At 34.5% G+C, this 17,978-nt stretch overlaps 1 protein-coding gene across 9 annotated transcripts in view; it reads left to right on the top strand.

Moving 5' to 3' along the window:
• Positions 1-17,978, top strand: part of LOC149801763 (focadhesin-like) — a 596,289-nt gene that overhangs the window by 557,728 nt on the left and 20,583 nt on the right. For 8 of the 9 annotated variants that reach the window (XM_089956096.1, XM_089956091.1, XM_089956092.1 and 5 more), the window contains 3 exons: positions 5,675-5,874; positions 9,223-9,400; positions 14,590-14,817. In XM_089956096.1, the coding sequence (XP_089812222.1) occupies positions 5,675-5,874; positions 9,223-9,400; positions 14,590-14,817 (606 nt within the window). The remainder of the gene's footprint in view (positions 1-5,674; positions 5,875-9,222; positions 9,401-14,589; positions 14,818-17,978) is intronic. The other variant, XM_089956095.1, reaches the window with a different exon arrangement.

The raw sequence follows: 17,978 nt of genomic DNA, 5'->3' as shown, positions 1-17,978 counted from the left end.
TCATTGTACAGTACAGCTCACATGATTTTTCAACACCCCATGCTTCATGATGGGGGACTTAATCCACTCCATTTTCACTCCACTATATCACTCCATGGTGGAGTACAATATGAATACAAATCACCACAGCACCTCGGCAGGCTTGCCAGTGACAACTCTACCATTGAGGGGTTGGTCAACATAAAAGATTGACATTTGAACAGCCAGTGAATGTAGACAACCAATGGAAAGACTGAGATGTCTGGGGCCCCAAGTGGCCGAGTGGTCTAAAGCACTCTCCGTTACAGATCACTGCCATCTCACCTCTGGCTGTGTGGGTTCGAGTCTTGGATTCGGACAATGTGGGTATGTGAGAAAGCTTGCCAGTAGCTTCTCGTAGGTCGGTGATTCTTTCCGGGGTTTTCCCGGGTTCTTCCTCCACCATTAATACTAGCCGCCATGTATATATCGCGTGCTGAAAAATGGCATTAAACCCCACAACAACAACAACAACAACTGAGATGTCTAGAGTGATTTATATCCAGATACATTTAATGAATCAGTCATCTTTATCTTGATCATATATTCGGACAATAAAATAATAACTTCCAGTCTTGTATATATAGTACATGTATAGTTAGAAAAGGTTGACGAATTACTTTAGCAATAATTTTAAATATTTACTTTAATCAAAGAAATCTAAACAAACCTACTTACAGAAATCAAGGTGGTGACCAATGTTGACATTAGCATCAAAAGATGATGTCAATTTCATCTTGGGAAAGATGTACATATATGTTGATTGTACAAAACCATCAGACTTAACAGCCCCAATTATGGTCCCAACATTAAAAATTGAAGTTTGATAATTGTTTATAATTAATGTGAACTCAACTTATTGCTGACTTAAATAATAATGTGGAATATTGAAAAATCTCAGATGTTCAAAGATTTGAATTTCCAGCAAATTTAGGTCATTCTACATGAATATATTGTCTCCACATGTATCCTATTATTTGCTCATTTTTGTAAGTGGAAAATATAAAAACTTTTTTTCATCATAGAAAATTGGAAATTATATGGAAATGATATGTCATTAACCTCATCATAATAGTGATCTATCCTTATAATTATTTCGATACAGATATTAAAGTATGCAGTTTATTGTTTGTGACAGTTAGAGCATTTGGTTATTGAAACAAAAACATTTTATACTAAATTTCTTGGAATTGTATTTGGCATATTTCTGTATATGGCATTTGCTTTACAGCTAGAGTTACTGTGGCCATGTGGGATAAAGTGTGTGATATACACACTTGACTTTGGTCATGAGTTTGCGCTCACTGACAGGAAAATTTCTTTCTTTCTTTTCCTCCTTGACGCTTTAATGTCTGATGCAGTATTACTTTTATTACAACTTAAGAACTTTTCAATATTTCAGTTTCTGTTCACATAGACTTGTAATCAGTTATTTTTTTATATTTAAATTCTGAAGATTCCCTGAAAATATCAACTATTCAAGCATCAAAAAAGTAAAATTTGATTAACGTCAGTAAGCATTTTAGCATTAATTTGGAAACTCATATTGGTGAAAAATTCTTCAAAACATAAGCAGAATCACAAAACTTTTATGGAAGTAACATCTTTCTGACTTGGTGTAAACAATGAGGTCACTAATTGGAGAAAGCTAGGCAATCATGAAATATTTTGACTGTTACTGAAGCATGTACAAAAAAATGCACAGCTGATTATGACAACTTGCACAGTAGTGATTTGGATTACATATTTTGTGAGAGAGAAAAAGAGACTATACCAGAAACAGTTAATGATTTAGAAATGATTTGGAGAAGATTCATCTCTTTTGCCAATATCATGCATTGTATGCTGTAGGAAAAGGAACAGAAAAAGTAAAACATTAATTTTATCGGATGCTCAAGTTTACTTGGTGATATAAATAACACATAACTGATGTACAGTATTCGATATTTACATATAATAATTGGGCATATGCTTGTCCCAGTTTAAGTAGGTTTTGAGATTACGCATAGAAGAATTACTTAAAATATCAGTTGGTCAATTGTAAAAGGTAGGAATTAATTTTTATACAAGATAGTTCTACAGAACAAGAGCTGAATGACCTTTCTTTTATTAGAATCAAACAATGGAATAACCCATGCTGCTTATACAGTATGATTCACTTATCCCCGAGAACATTGTTTATTGTCTACATAATGGCAAAGAAACCAACCTGCTGAAGAAATGGTGTTCTGCTTTTAGGTTATCAGTTCATACCTGAAATTAACACCTCAGAAGCAAAGAAAGCAAACCATTATCACAACTTCTCTTGTGCTAGGTAATAAATTTACACATGAGCATTTGTGAAGGTATGAAATTTTTATAATGCTTTTTTTGCACTAATTTTTGCTGTTGCATGATCATGCAGCAACCACCAGAATTATGTTTACTCCAGTTTAAATTACCCCTCTATAATGCTCTGGTTCAGTATCAAAAGAAATCATACATTATGTTAATGAGAACTTGTGCATGGTGTAACCATGGGAATTTTTGCAATTTTGTTTCACTTTAGGCAGGTATGGCTGCAATTTTTGTTATTACCTTGTTTGACATTTGTTGTTTTATTTACTGCAGGGAGTACAGTATCATTGACTTCGTATCATCATCAAAAAGTATATTGACCAAAGTGCAACAGAATAAGGACATGAATGCATCTGTAGATTCAAATAATTAAATATTTTTAAAAAGTTATTATATTCATTGTTGAAACTAGGTATTAATATAGTTTGTGAGGCATTATTATCATCTAAAATTTGATTTGGCATAATGTGTCATATCTTCATTAGAATTTGGTAATGGCTATTATTAACCAAATAGTCACATTTTATCAAAAAGTAAACAAATTGCTCCTGAAAGAGATAACAATGTAGATAAAATAATGCCCCTCTCTCTCCCTCTCACTTTCTATCTCTCTCTCTCTCTCTTTGAACCTCTTTAGAGCAGGCTGGCAGGAGTCCTAGTAAAACACACCCATATTATCAATATCAAGTCCTCTCAATGGTGGTAATGAGATGCACCTCTATGATAAAATATGATGTGCTGAGTTATTCTCAGCGAGACACCACAACAACTCCATCAGAATGCTTAAAGAAATGGTTGAGGATTTTTCATAATCCTCTCCACTCTCTCTTCATCACCCCCAGAGAATGGGGTTTTGAAATTCAAATGAGTTGTACTGTATGTAGTGAAAACTTGAGAAGAACTGTTGAAATCATAAAGTTTAGAGATTGTACATGCCCGATAGTAACTATAATATTGTTCAGCGGATCCATAAAAGTGTACTGTGATATAAGCAATGTCACCTTTTTCTGGAGAACATTATATAGAAAAAGACCGCTCAGATGGCCTAGTGGTTAGAATATCCACCTTGGATGTACAAAGTTGCAGGTTCAAACCTTGTCCAGGTCATACCAATGACTTGTAAAAATGGTACTAGCAGCTGCCTCAATTGGCACTCAGCATTAAAAGGTTAGTGTTAGGACTGGTCAGCCTTGTGTCAGGATTATGTGACTGGGTAGAACATGATGCTGCATGCTTGTGGCATGATGCCCCAGTGCTAGACATCACTATAAACTGTCACACTGCAGATGTCGTAGTGATATGATTGAATTTTTTTAAAGCTACCGGTACCTTCAAAATTCAAAAGGACACAAACACACACTTATACAGAAAAATTTAATTCAACAAGTATAATGAAATCCAGGGCCATATCTGCGTTATATTGGGGACCATGTTTTACTGAGGTGCTTTATGCTGAATATCGATGAATTGAAGTACCAGTGCAGGGTCCACCCTGGACACAAAGATTAGGCTCAAAAGACTTTACTACCACACCCAGAATTGGGCAAAGAGGTGGAAAAAGTAGGAGGAAGAGACTGTATAGAGGGAACAAAAATTAGTATGTTCAGCAGTCACATTAAATAGAATTTTTACTAAGTCTTTTGGAACCAAATAACACAAAAAACAAAAGAATTATCTTTGAAATGTATGAATATATTAATATTTTTTTAGTTTCATTCAGCAAAATTGTACTACGACTGTTTTGGCAAAGACAGTAACCGAAAAAAGAAGGCAATAGAAAAATGGTTGACAGATATTGAGGTATAATCCGCCTCTTCCTACTTTTATATAATGAAATATAAAATAAACTTGTTTGTCTTTACTTGAAATCAGTCTATAAATCCCCACAGAGTGCCGTATATACTCACTCATAAGTCAAGTCCAACTGCAAACAACAGACCCTGCTCAGCCAAATCATAATGTGCCTGCAGATCAGGGTCTATAAGAGAGAATATATGGTAATATTTTGATTATGATTGCAATAAAAATGCTTCAGATTTTACTCACTTCATGAGGCTTCCTGTGTGAATTTTCATGATGACCCTCATCTGATTGAAACCTAACTGCAGACAAAACTAATAAATAAGATGACACAAGAGCTTTTCTAACTGTGTTTAAATTGTTTTCATTTCTGTTTCAACAAAATAAAGAGTAGTCCTACAATGTAAGACACATCACCCGATATTTTTTTCTGGGGGGTGATGGGTCTTACTGCCTAACTAATGGCGCTGTGTAGCATGTTTTGATGTCGAATAACAGTGTAACGAAAGTCAAATTTTCAGGAATATCACACACAACTGGCAACCAATAACGATGCTTTTCTACAAAGTAGAGTTATAATGTTTTTGCCAGACTTTACTAACTCTGATGCCTTTTCTCTAATAAAGTCAAATTCTCACAAAAGAAATGGACCTGTTTTTAAGTTTCATTTTCCTGCATTTCACTTGGCTGAAAAGGTATGAAAGCTGAGAATGCAGAAATCAGGTTAAGTTGAAATATTATTCTTTAACGAAATGAATAAAAATATGCCTATTGGAACTGTAAGCAACATTTCGTTTTGTTCAAGAAACAAATCCCCCACATGAACCTGCTTAAACATACTTCGGCATACCTCGACTACCAATACCGCTGCATTGCAACAAATTCAAATGTATGTCAACGGAACATGAAAATGCATCCATTTGCTAGTGTCACATTTTCATTCCGCCAGAATAAAGACAGCACAGTATGTATATTAATGACACATAAATTAGTGGAAGAGTATCGATATAGGCGACCAAGTGTGTGAGATATTCCTGAAACTTTGACTACTCATTCCGATGTCAACCAACTTTGGAACAGGCTATACAGGGCCATTATTTGGGTAATAAGACACAGCGCTAAAACAAAAATAACATGTGCTATGTCTTACATTGTAGGACTAAATGAAGAAATGCAATGACACTCTACTGAGAATATGAAAACAGTCAGTGCATGTGTGAACACATTTACTATAATTGTATTTAGATTATAAAATATTACAGGAAATAGGGCAACTATTTTGCCTCTATAACTCCTAAGCATGGACCTTGCCATTGAAAATGTACTCTTGTAAAACTCATGAAAAATTAAGCCCATTAAAATTTTATTTGTTTATAAAAATTAACATTGAATTATTGTAACACAGATATCACAAACACTCTCACAATCACATAGCCTTATTTAAACAATACTTAGATTCTTCAACAGTGATTGATTAAAATGAGAGAAAAACATATTTATGTCAGTTGTTTTTTGACAGGAGCAGCTGTTGGCAGCCATGTCCAGTTGCCTTGGAAACGTGCCTGATGACTTCTTTGATAACATCACCATGGCTGATTTTATGGAGCCAACTCATCTTACAAGAGGAATCTTCACACGCTGTTATCTGGTTGCTAATGGGAAGCAACCTATTGCTCTCCTGAATAGGATTTTGGATGCCGTCTTCAATAGTGACAGGTGGTAATACTTTATTTAAACAAATGTAATTACCAATAATCACAAAATTCATGTGCAGATAGTGTCGACAATTACTGAAGTTGCAGAAATTTGATTCATATTTTATGTAAAACCTAGTCTACATGTTAGTGAATGAACAGACGGTAAAAGTTTTTTAATTATAGATATCCTTGAGTTATTGAAGGAGTGTTATAAAATTAATGCATTGTCTATAATTTTTATTACACTTTTTATCAACTATTTTTATTTGTGTGCAAGTAAGTGTTTGTTTAAAGTTATCATTTTGAAAAGTTCCTAAAATTTGCATAAATTTTTAAATAAGGATATATTTTTTATAACTTACTTTCAATGCATTTTTTTTTTCTGTCTGCAATATTCATTTTGGCTGCTATATGGAAGTGTCTGGATTGTTGAAAATATTATGCTGTTTAAGATGGAGAAAAAAATAATGAAAATCCATCAAGAATGTCAAAGGTTATTACAATTTTATTAAATTTACTAGAATGAGATTTTGAGAGCAAGCAGAACAAATCCTTACTTAAAAGTTGACTGAGCTGTTCATTTTGTTACAGTATTTTTAGTGCATAATAAATTATTAGGTAAAAATAGGTTTTCTTGGGCTGTTTCAGGGAACGCAGTAAAATTTCTTATTATGCACACATTTATATTTTAAATATTTAATTGTTAGAAAGTGTGAGTTGCTTCCTGATTTATAATTCAAAAATGTGTTAAAGGTAAGTAGTTCCATTTTTTATTGAAATGAGTATGGGAGATACCATTGCTGAAATTAATCTTGAACACTTCCATTTTTTGTCTCCAATTGTCTTTGGATGAGAGACATTAAATATCCATGCAAAAACAAAAATCTATAAATGCCTTCATGGTCAGAACATTAACTGGCATCCATTTTGGTGTAGAGGGTGGGTGCTCCTGATCTGTGTAAAGATTTTTTTTTTTTTAGTTTAATATTGCCTAAGACATTAATCCCTTTTTAGATCAAAACAGTGATGTGGTAAAACTTTGTCTGGATGTTGAATTACTGTCCCTCCAACTTTGGTATAAGGGCAGACTTTATGTGCAGTGAAATTGTAAAATGTCAGCTTAAAACCCATTAAAGTTTTCATCCATCAAAGTTTTCATCATTGTCAATATCCATTAAAAAAATACTAATTAGTTATTATCCAGTCAGTTCATTTTCATGTAGTCCAAGATCACAATCCCCACTGCCTAAAATATCATTCCGCCACCAAATTTTCTGTATTTTCATCAAAATCACTATCAGTATCACTGCCCATCACTTGTCACTTCAGTATTCTCCACCATTTTGATCTCCAAATTTTAAAACTCAGTTTTGAAATAAAATTTTCTATCAATCAGTCTTCATCATTTTGTTCATTTTGTCAAAGTCAAGATCACAATCTTCATTACCTAAAATATAAAATATCCCAACAAAATTGTCTATATTTGCATTAGGATCAGCAAATGAACTGAAAATATGATTTTCCTTTCTGCATGACAAGACAAATTTCCTTAGCCTGATTTTCATTTTAAAAATTCATAGCTAGACTGCACTTGATGAAGCAGATAGCTGAAAGGCCAAGATCAACACACCCAACTTTGTAATTGGTGGTGGGGGTCACTTGACAATAATAGTTTTCTTGATCCAGTTTTCCTCAAACTTAGTAGGTATCCTGCACTTTGCTAGAGGCACCTCCCTGTTTGATTTTCAAGCCCAGAAGTCAGAGGTCATGGTTACTGTAGCTAAAATTGTCCTTTTGGGCTTCACTTTATAAAGTTTATTTTCATGTGTTTCCCATTATTTGTCAGTTGCATTATATTTGAGGAAGGGCAACAGTTGAGTCTTTGATTGATTTACCTATGGTCCAGGTCACTTTATGGTAATTTTGCATTTGTACTAGCTATGGTCAGTTGCATAGCTGCCAAGTGTCCTGTTTTTTCCGTATTTGTCCCATATTTTGGACCTGAATACAGGTGTACATTTTTCTTGTTAAAAATCCGTTTGTAAATTTTTAAAAAATTTAATTACAAATTTCCTTGCAATTTTTTGATTATAACAGGCACTCAGTTCCATTCTGTTAGAACTGTATTGCATGTATATAGGAATAGAGTTCTAAAATATGATTGGTTCATTAAAAAATGAGGCTACCATGCCTGTCTTTAACTGCCATATTGTGCAAACAGTTGCTGCTATCAATGTATCTCATCTTCATAATAATCAAATTGTAATCATGACAAAAAGGAATGCAGAAGATTCAGAATTTTCTCCAGGAAAGAAAGTTTACAGAAATGGAAGGAAAATTGTGCCACCTTGTTTAGATTTGTTAAACCATCTAGTAAAGGAGAAAACTTCATGTTTTGCAAATTGTGTAATGTGATTTAGATATTGGGCATGGAAGTGCCCATGACATAAAAACAGCATGAAAAAGCTAATAAACATCAACTTGCTGCTTTATCATCAACCCCTCAGCCTGAACTTTCAACTTATATAAATACCAGAGAGAACCTTGATGTAATTTGATAATAGTTTGGTTTACTAAATTTCTTTTACAAATGAACCTTCCTCTTTCAGTTACTAGTCTTGCTGACAATTTATTTCCCACACATTTTCCAGACAGTAAAATCCAAAGGAATGCTCATGTGCTAGGATGAAAACAGTTCAGTAAGAAAATCACACAGAATTCAGATCATCAGTGAAAGATAGTACATTGGAATCAATAATGATTGAAAGAAAATAGGTGTGGAAAATTCTTCTTTAAACAGCCTGTGTCTAAGTGTGTTGCATTCTTCCACCTTCTAAATTGACACCCGAATAGAACAGAGTGCCCATTCAGAAGGTGCAAGAGTGCAACACATGCATCTTTGACATTAAATAATTAAGGTACTGTCCTACCTTACTGATGGTTGGTGATGTTGTAAATAGTTACATATGCATTAAAGTTTTAAAAATCACGATTTGTTCCTGAAAATCAGTATTTTTATCATGTTTAGTCAGTATTTTTGTGCTTGGGGGTTGGCAATTGGCAGACTAGTCATTCTTTTGATTACTAATTTTTTTATATTTTGTTTTGCAAGAGTTTATTTTGCATATATTGATATCATAGACAGCAGAATCTCTCTTAAGATTGCTTATCCTTAATCAGCAACCTCTCAGAATATGATTTTTTTTCATTGCATTTCCATATTTAGCTTCTTCAAAAACACTCCCCATGTCCAGCAAGCCAAAATTGATCCATCTTTGTTTATGAATGTTAAGAAGAGGTTGCACTTTACTTTTACTGTGGTCTTTTGGGGTTATGTACATGGTGTTTTGTCTTTTTCATTAAATTTCAGTGACAAAGACTATGTACTGTGGCTACTGACACATTGTTTCCATGGAGTCACTAAATTACAGAATGAATTCACCAATGTGATGAAGAGGTTACAGTGGTTTATTGAACTTCTTGGCCATACACGTAACATAGCAACAGGCGTGTTTGCCCTTTCTGATTCTGTCAAAAACAGAACTGAGGTATTTTTTTACAATCCTATCATCTTGTCAGAGATGTGACATGCTCAGTGTTTATCATTGAAAACAAAATTTGAAATCAATGTATTGCATTTATAGCATTTGTATATGCATTATATTGGGAATATCACAGTTAATTGTGATATTGGTCTATTCATAATTGACAGTATTGATATCACTAGTATATATAGCTAAAACAATCTTAGGTAATTACCAGTTTCTGCTTGTTTGAACATATTTGTCCTAGATTAAAAATTAAATTAGAGTTCAAATAAAAAACTTTAACTTTTTTTTGAATGTTTGATTTCCAGTCTGATATCTGCCAGTGTCTAAACATTTTATGTGTGACAGCTTTTTAAAAAATGTTCAGACCGCTCAGGTGGCCTAGTGGTTAGAGTGCCCGTCTCAGAAGCAGGAGGTCGTGGGTTCAAACCCCAGCTGAGTAATACCAAAGACTTACAAAAATGGTACTAACAGCTGCCTCGCTTGGCACTCAGCATTAAGAGGTTAGTGTTAGAACTGGTCGGCCTGGTGTTAGGATAATGTGACTGGGTGGGACATCATGCTGTATGTCTGCAGCATGATGCCCAGTGCTAGACATCACTATAAACTGCTACACTGCAGACATCATAGCAATATGACTGAAAAAATTGTTAAATCTACATTATAAATCCTAATCACATAGTCACACAAAATGTTCTCTCATATCTATATATTTTTTAACATTACCCAGTACATGTAATGTACTTATTCTATTTCTGAGGGATTGGAGGGTTGGCAGGGTGGATGGGTATGAGGTAGATATAGTATAGAGAATGAAAAACAACTCAGTGTTTGTACCACTATCCATAGACAAAGCATGCCATACTATGATGCCTGTCTGTCCATCAGTTTGTCCAACCTTCCATTCATCCATCCATCCATCCTTTTTTGGTCTCTGCACAATAACTTCAGTTCTAGGACATTTGCTCTGACCAAACTTTATAGATAGTTTGCACATAGGGTAGGAATGAGAGCTATTGACTTTGGGTCAGAACTCAAGGTCACTGTTACTACTTGATGGACAATGCTACACGGTAACCTAATATCAAGACTATATTCCTTATCAAACTTTGTAGTTAGTTTGCACTTTGATAAGGAAGAAATGTATTGATTTTCTGGTCATAAGGTCAAAGAAACAGCGACTAAATGAAATAAAATTTGCTGCACAATTACTTGTCCTAAATTTTGTACCATTACCAAACTTTGTGTTTGAGATAAGATATACACCTATTGATTAATAGATCTAAAGGTCAGAGAATTTTATACCAATAAAAATGGTTTCCACTGGTAAGTTAGACTACTTAGCTTTAGCAGTGTTTGTGGATTGCTTGTATTTTTGATTTGGAGATAAAAAGGTCAGAGGCTAAGGTCACTATGATATGAAACAGATCAAAATTAACATTCTGCATCTGGGAATCTTTAGAATAACAAGAATTTAGGAAATTCACCTGTTTTCCAAAGAATTCAAGACATTGTTTTTAATTTTTTTATGCCTGCTAAATAGCCAGTGAAAAAGTTATTGCTGGCAACCAAGCAGTATGAATGACACTTTACAAATTAAAGTTTAATGACTAAATTGTGAAATGTGTAGTTAATAACTAAATTGTGAAATGTGTAGTTAATGACTAAATTGTGAAATGTGTAGTTAATGACTAAATTGTGAAATGTGTAGTTAATGACTAAATTGTGAAATGTGTAGTGAAATTGGCCATTGCATGGGCCAGTATAGACTGCTACAACATACTGACTGGCAGTTGATTTGCTCATTCTCAAAGATAAAACGTGAAGGTTTCTGTTTAAATTTATTTTTGAATCTTCTGTACCTGAAAATCCATCGTTCTTTGTTATTATAAATTTCTAATGCATCATTTTCAAATTTCTGCATTAGAAGCATGACCTGCAGAAAATTGACATAGGTATTAAATGACCCTAATACATACGCTGATGTTGCATATCATTTCAACAAAGAACATGTTAATATAGAAACTATAGCACAGTGATATTGTAATAGGTTATACTATAAACATTGTTCATGAAGAAATTAAAATATTTAAAATGATGAATGCTATGCCTGTGGTCAGTATGGTCATAAATAGATCAAAAAAGAAAACAAATTATGACAATTGTTGGAAAAAATTACAAAAACATTGAAATACATGGTCTTGATGTTTTGGTTAAATTTTAGATTTATGTATGCTAGAATGAAGCAAAACAGGCAACCAGAATATCATGTCCATACTTTTGGTGAAAGTTATTGACAGTAATTCTCTTCAAATGGTACATGGGAGACACCACCCCATTTAAATGCAAACTCTCATGTCCTGACATTATACTTCTTCATTTTGTACTTTGAAATGGTACATGGGAGACACCACCCCATTTAAATGCAAACTTTCATGTCCTGACATTATACTTCATCATATTCTACTTAATATTTGTTGCTGTCATTTCTCCATCATAAATATATAAAGCAAAAGTTTAATATAGCTTTTTGTATGCTGTTCAAATCTCTATACCCTATTGAAGGGGTGACCTACTTTTATTAAACTTCTCTCCATCTTTCTGTCTCTCTGTTCTGTCAATTCTCCCCAATGATTTCCTATATTGCAAGGTCCAAATACTTTTTTCAATGTTTAGAATGGTTTATGACCATTTGATTGCTTGTACAATATCATTTGAGTTTCTCCAGAAGACTTCTAAAGATGTCTATTTGATACTAAATGAAAAATGGTGCTGATCTGACATCCAATATAGCCTCCAAAGAAGCATCTTGAAAATTTTGCTTTTGCTACTCCAAGAAAATTAACATGGGGTTTTCACCAGAACACTTTTTAATGTATCTGATTACTCCTGAATGAAAATGATGCTGATCTGACATCCATTATGGCCCCCCATGGTGGACATCTTGAAATCTCATCTCTTCTTTCCAGAATTGTGGTCATATCTACATAGGGATTTCACTATGAGACTTTTTATTATATCTGCTTTGTTCTAAATTAAAATGGTACCCTGCAGATATTCAGGTTAGCTGCCACAATGAAAATATTTTGAAACTTTCATTATTAATTCTCATGAATGGATGGACATTTTGGCATGGAGTATTCACCAGTCTTCCAGATCTTGTCCTAACTGAAAATTGTGTCTATGTTACATTGAGTATGGCTACTCACAGCAATTAATTTCAAAATCTTATTATTTTTCAACACTCAGCAGTTACGAAGTAGAAAAGGTTTTATTTTTGAATTGTTATAAATTCCTTTCATAGAGTAGAGCATCAATTCCTTCTAGGGACTCCTGTTTATATTACAGTAAATAACAAAGAAAAATAGTTCTAGCAGCTATTTATATGTGTAACATGTAACTCCATTTAGAAAATTGTGAATATGGTAAAACACTGAATATCCAGATGCTGATTATCCATGTTAGTTCCTTGTAGGAACTACTACTAGTGTCATTTATCTATAAATTATACTGACTTGCCAATCAAAATGCCAACACAGAAAAGAGGGAAAGAAGTCAGAAACAAACACAATGTAATATGTTCTCATACCATTATAATTATAATAAGGTATCTTGAATAGCTAAATTATGCTTGTAAAACGAACATAAATGTAATTAAGAAAGGGAGAAATGTGAGTACTGCTATGACAGTGCTTTATTCGTCATACTCAGACACCAAACTAGTGATGAATGACTCAAGACTCCTGATGGTCTGATTAAGGTGTTCTGAAGTCCAAGACTTCTGATGGTCTGATTAAGGCGTTCTGAATTCCAAGACTCCTGATGGTCTGATTAAGGCGTTCTGAAGTCCAAGACTCCTGATGGTCTGGTTAAGGCATTCTGAAGTCCAAGACTCCTGATGGTCTGATTAAGGCATTCTGAAGTCCAAGACTCCTGATGGTCTGATTAAGGCGTTCTCAAGTCCAAGATTCCTGATGGTCTGATTAAGGCATTCTGAAGTTCAAGACTCCTGATGGTCTGATTAAAGTGTTCTGAAGTCCAAGACTCCTGATGGTCTGATTAAGGCGTTCTGAAGTCCAAGACTCCTGATGGTCTGATTAAGGCGTTCTGAAGTCCAAGACTCCTGATGGTCTGATTAAGGCATTCTGAAGTTCAAGACTCCTGATGGTCTGATTAAGGCGTTCTGAAGTCAAAGACTACATATTTAACTGTTGACTTACAATCATTGGTGACTTAAGGGGAAATAAAAGCTAATTACCTACTGGTACAGATGAGAAAAGAATCCATTTTAAGTATTTAATTAAAACTTCTTAAAAAATAGTTTTGTTATTTCTACTATTTCTTCTGTTAAACATGTCAGATGTCTACACAGTGTTAATGTTTATTTCATTACATACACATGTTGAACCAAACATACAATTTACTGTCCTACTTTATTGAGATACTTTCACAGTTATACTTTATGACCAAAATTCAGTAATCTAAATGACCAATTATCTGAATAAAAGCCATGTCCCCTAATGGGTCCAGATGGCCAGTTATCTGGATAAAATCTATGTCCCCTAATGGGTCCAGATGACCAATTATCTTAATAAAATCCATGTCCCCTAATGGGTCCAGATGGCCAGTTATCTGGATAAAATCTATGTCCCCTAATGGGTCCAGATGACCAATTATCTTAATAAAATCCATGTCCCCTAATGGGTCCAGATGGCCAGTTATCTGGATAAAATCTATGTCCCCTAATGGGTCCAGATGACCAATTATCTTAATAAAATCCATGTCCCCTAATGGGTCCAGATGGCCAATTATCTGGATAAAATCCATGTCCCCTAACGGGTCCAGATGGCCAATTATCTGGATAATATCCATGTCCTCTATTGGGTCCAGATGACCAATTATCTGGATAAAATCCATGTCCCCTAATGGGTCCAGATGACCAATTATTTTTTAATAAAATCTGTGTCCCCTTTTCTGTCCAGATGACCGATTATCTGAATAAAATATGTGTCCCCTATTGGGTCCAGATGGCCAGTTATCTGGATAATAATAAAAGCTAGATCATATGGGTACATACAGTTGATGTTACTGTATAAATTATTGTTTCTAACCACATGTCTTGTTCCTTAGAACATTTTCTACTTATGTTCCTTGTATTTCATCCCAAAGAAATACTACCCTTTCTTCAGGTGATGAAATTTGCAGTCAATGGGGTTGCAGCAGCTTTGTGTCTATGGGTTTCACAACAACCACAAGCTATCTTGAGCTTGACCTTTGATCTCATGACCCTCCCACAATGGTTACAACAGGATTGGAAACTGGATGGAGCAAGCAGGCTTTGGACAGAACCAATGAAGCTTCTTCCTTCTTTTGTAGAAAATATACAAAGAGAGCCTTGGAATCAAGTTTGTGCAAAGGCAATTATAGATAATGCTTCCTCTCAATTTATAAATACATCTTCTTTTCATTACTTTATTATCAAATAATAATAGGCCCAGACTTTTGTTTCAGCTTAAAATATCGTTTCTGAATCAGCTCATAACATTTGGTGATGTTTCCAGCTTTACCTTTTACTTGAGGATTGACCATTTATTTTGTTTGATTCAGTGAAGTATGTAGCAAATAATAATGCTGTACAGACTGTATGATCCTCATAGCAGTGAAGCATGTACCAAATAATAAAGCTGTACAGACTGTATGATTCTCATAGCAGTGAAGCATGTTCAAAATAATAATGCTGTACAGAATGCATGATCCGCATAGCAGTGAAGATTGTACCAAATAATAATGCTGTACAGACTGTATGATCCTCATAGCAGTGAAGCATGTACCAAATAATAAAGCTGTACAGACTGTATGATTCTCATAGCAGTGAAGCATATACCAAATAATAATGCTGTACAGAATGTATGATCCACATAGCAGTGAAGATTGTACCAAATAATAATGCTGTACAGACTGTATGATCCTTATAGCAGTGAAGCATGTACTAAATGATAAAGCTGTACAGACTGTATGATTCTTATAGCAGTGAAGCATGTACCAAATAATAATGCTGTACAGAATGTATGATCTGCATAGCAGTGAAGATTGTACCAAATAATAATGCTGTACAGACTGTATGATCCTCATAGCAGTGAAGCATGTACCAAATGATAAAGCTGTACAGACTGTATGATTCTTATAGCAGTGAAGCATGTACCAAATAATAATGCTGTACAGAATGTATGATCCGCATAGCAGTGAAGATTGTACCAAATAATAATGCTGTACAGACTGTATGATCCTCATAGCAGTGAAGCATGTACCAAATAATAATGCTGTACAGACTATATGATCCTCATAGCAGTGAAGATTGTACCAAATAATAATGCTGTACAGACTATATGATCCTCATAGCAGTGAAGATTGTACCAAATAATAATGCTGTACCGACTATATGATCCTCATAGCAGGGCATACACAAGTTTGCACATTGTCTTTTTCTGTTCATGCTTCACTTAATTTAAAAACAAACAAACAATTTATGTCCAATATGACATTTGTTTTCTTTTTATCCTTTTTTTAAATTAAGTGCATAAATCCATTCAAAATAGTGACCAGTATCCATAATTTGCATCAGCTAATCAAAATTGCAATCAGTTGCCTGGCAACCTGACACAAATTGACCCAGTGTAAGTGAAATCATATCTTCTACTTAAATTGGACTATAGTGTTGGTTTACCAAAAAATGACATTTGTGGTTAAGAAATATGTATATCACTGAACTGCAAATTTATTTATAATTATTTAATTTAATGTTGAATTTTGGAATTATTGCCAACTGCTGTCAAATATTTGCCACTAAAGGAAACAATAGATGTTAAACTTTTTTGTTGAGCTGTCCTTAGCAAAAGTTCAGCATAGCAATCACTTTGGTGTATGTGTATGTCTGGCTTGGTGTCTGTGTGTATATCTCTCTGGCTTGGTGTCTTTTTGTGTATATGTCTTGATTGGTGTGTGTGTGTCTGGCTGGTTTGATATCTGTGTATGTGTTTTTCTTGGTGTCTGTGTGTATCTCTCTGGCTTGGTGTATGTGTGTGCATCACTCTGGCTTGGTGTCTGTGTGTGTATCTCTCTGGCCTGGTGTCTATCTGTCTGACTTGGTGTCTTTGTGTGTATCTGTCTGGCTTGGTGTCTGTATGTGTATCTGTCTGGCTTGAAATCTGTGTATGTGTCTTGCTTGGTGTCTGTGTATGTATCAATCTGGCTTGGTGTTTGTGTGTATCTGTCTGGATTTGTGTGTGTGTGTGTGTGTGTGTGTGTATCTGGTTGGCTGGCTTGGTGTGTGTGTGTGTGTCTGGCTGGCTGGCTTGTTGTCTGTGTCTGCCTGGATTGGTGTCAATGTGTATCTCTCTGGCTTGGTGTCTGTGTAGGTACCTCTCTGGCTTGGTGTCTGTGTGTGTATCTCACTGGCTTGGTGTCTGTGTGTGTATCTCTTTGGCCTGGTGTCTGTATCTGTCTGACATGGTGTCTGTGTGTGTCTGTCTGGCATCATAGATTAATCTAAATGTTCAGTTTTCGCCATCAGAGATTTGTGGCAGGCATAAGATGTAGGTCATGGCTAGCTTATTGTTGGAATATATAGTTCATGAAAATGTTACACACTTAGCATGAAAAATGACCTGCACAGAGAGGGTATGAGAGAGGGAGATAGAGAGTTACTGTCTACTATGCATGGACCTAACCAATGCATGAAATAATAATTAATATGCTATGTACAAAATCATCATAACAGTTTATGATTGCTGACAGCAAGCAAAAAAAATAGAATGCTTCCTAATTACTATCAATAAATATATGTATGATCAACAGCATTTATGAAAATGTGTGTTTTAGTGTATTCTAGTGTGTGTGTGTGTGTGTATTTGTGGGTAAGAGAGGGAGAATGAGAGGGATGGAATGCAAAGCTGCAAAATCCAAAATCAAGGCTAAGTTAGGCTTACTTTTTGAAAGAAACAGCTGGCCTAGGGTTAGACTTACCTACTTCAATGTATCCAATTTATTTTCTCTTCTCTACTTTACCAAGTTGCTGCAGCATTGAATTTATTCAGAAACCTTGCTATCACAGTAAATTCCAGCTTTTTGTTTTTGTTCAACTTGTCTATGACATGTTTGATGTTTAAAGGAGTGGAAACAGCTAATATGTTAATGTTAATAATCAAGTCAGTATATTAACTTTTTTACATTTAACTATTTGCTGCATTTGGAATCATAAAACTTGGTGAAGTGATGCATCTTTATAAGTACTACACCTGTTTTGCTGAAAGAAGTCTGCATGATTTTCATGAAGCTGAGCTGTGGTTGTAATAGAGGTAAATGCTGCTGATTCATGAACTACTAGCTACCAGGGAAGGTTACTCAAAGCCAGTGACTTTCATCTAGTAAAATGTGGCTTATAGGGGCTTTTGAAGTAGATTTTAAGAATAGTGATTTTATAAATATGAAAAAAAAATTAATCTCTGGTTTTGATCAATTCATTGTAGTGGTTTTGATATCATCAGAAAATATTGTCTCATGTCTTTGCATACTGTTGCAG

This window comes from Sinohyriopsis cumingii, chromosome 4 (genome assembly GCF_028554795.1).
Source record: "Sinohyriopsis cumingii isolate HCF-2022 chromosome 4, ASM2855479v2, whole genome shotgun sequence".
Taxonomy (NCBI): domain Eukaryota; kingdom Metazoa; phylum Mollusca; class Bivalvia; order Unionida; family Unionidae; genus Sinohyriopsis; species Sinohyriopsis cumingii.
Note: the sequence above shows the minus strand (reverse complement) of the source record. Positions and strands in the feature narration are given on the sequence as shown.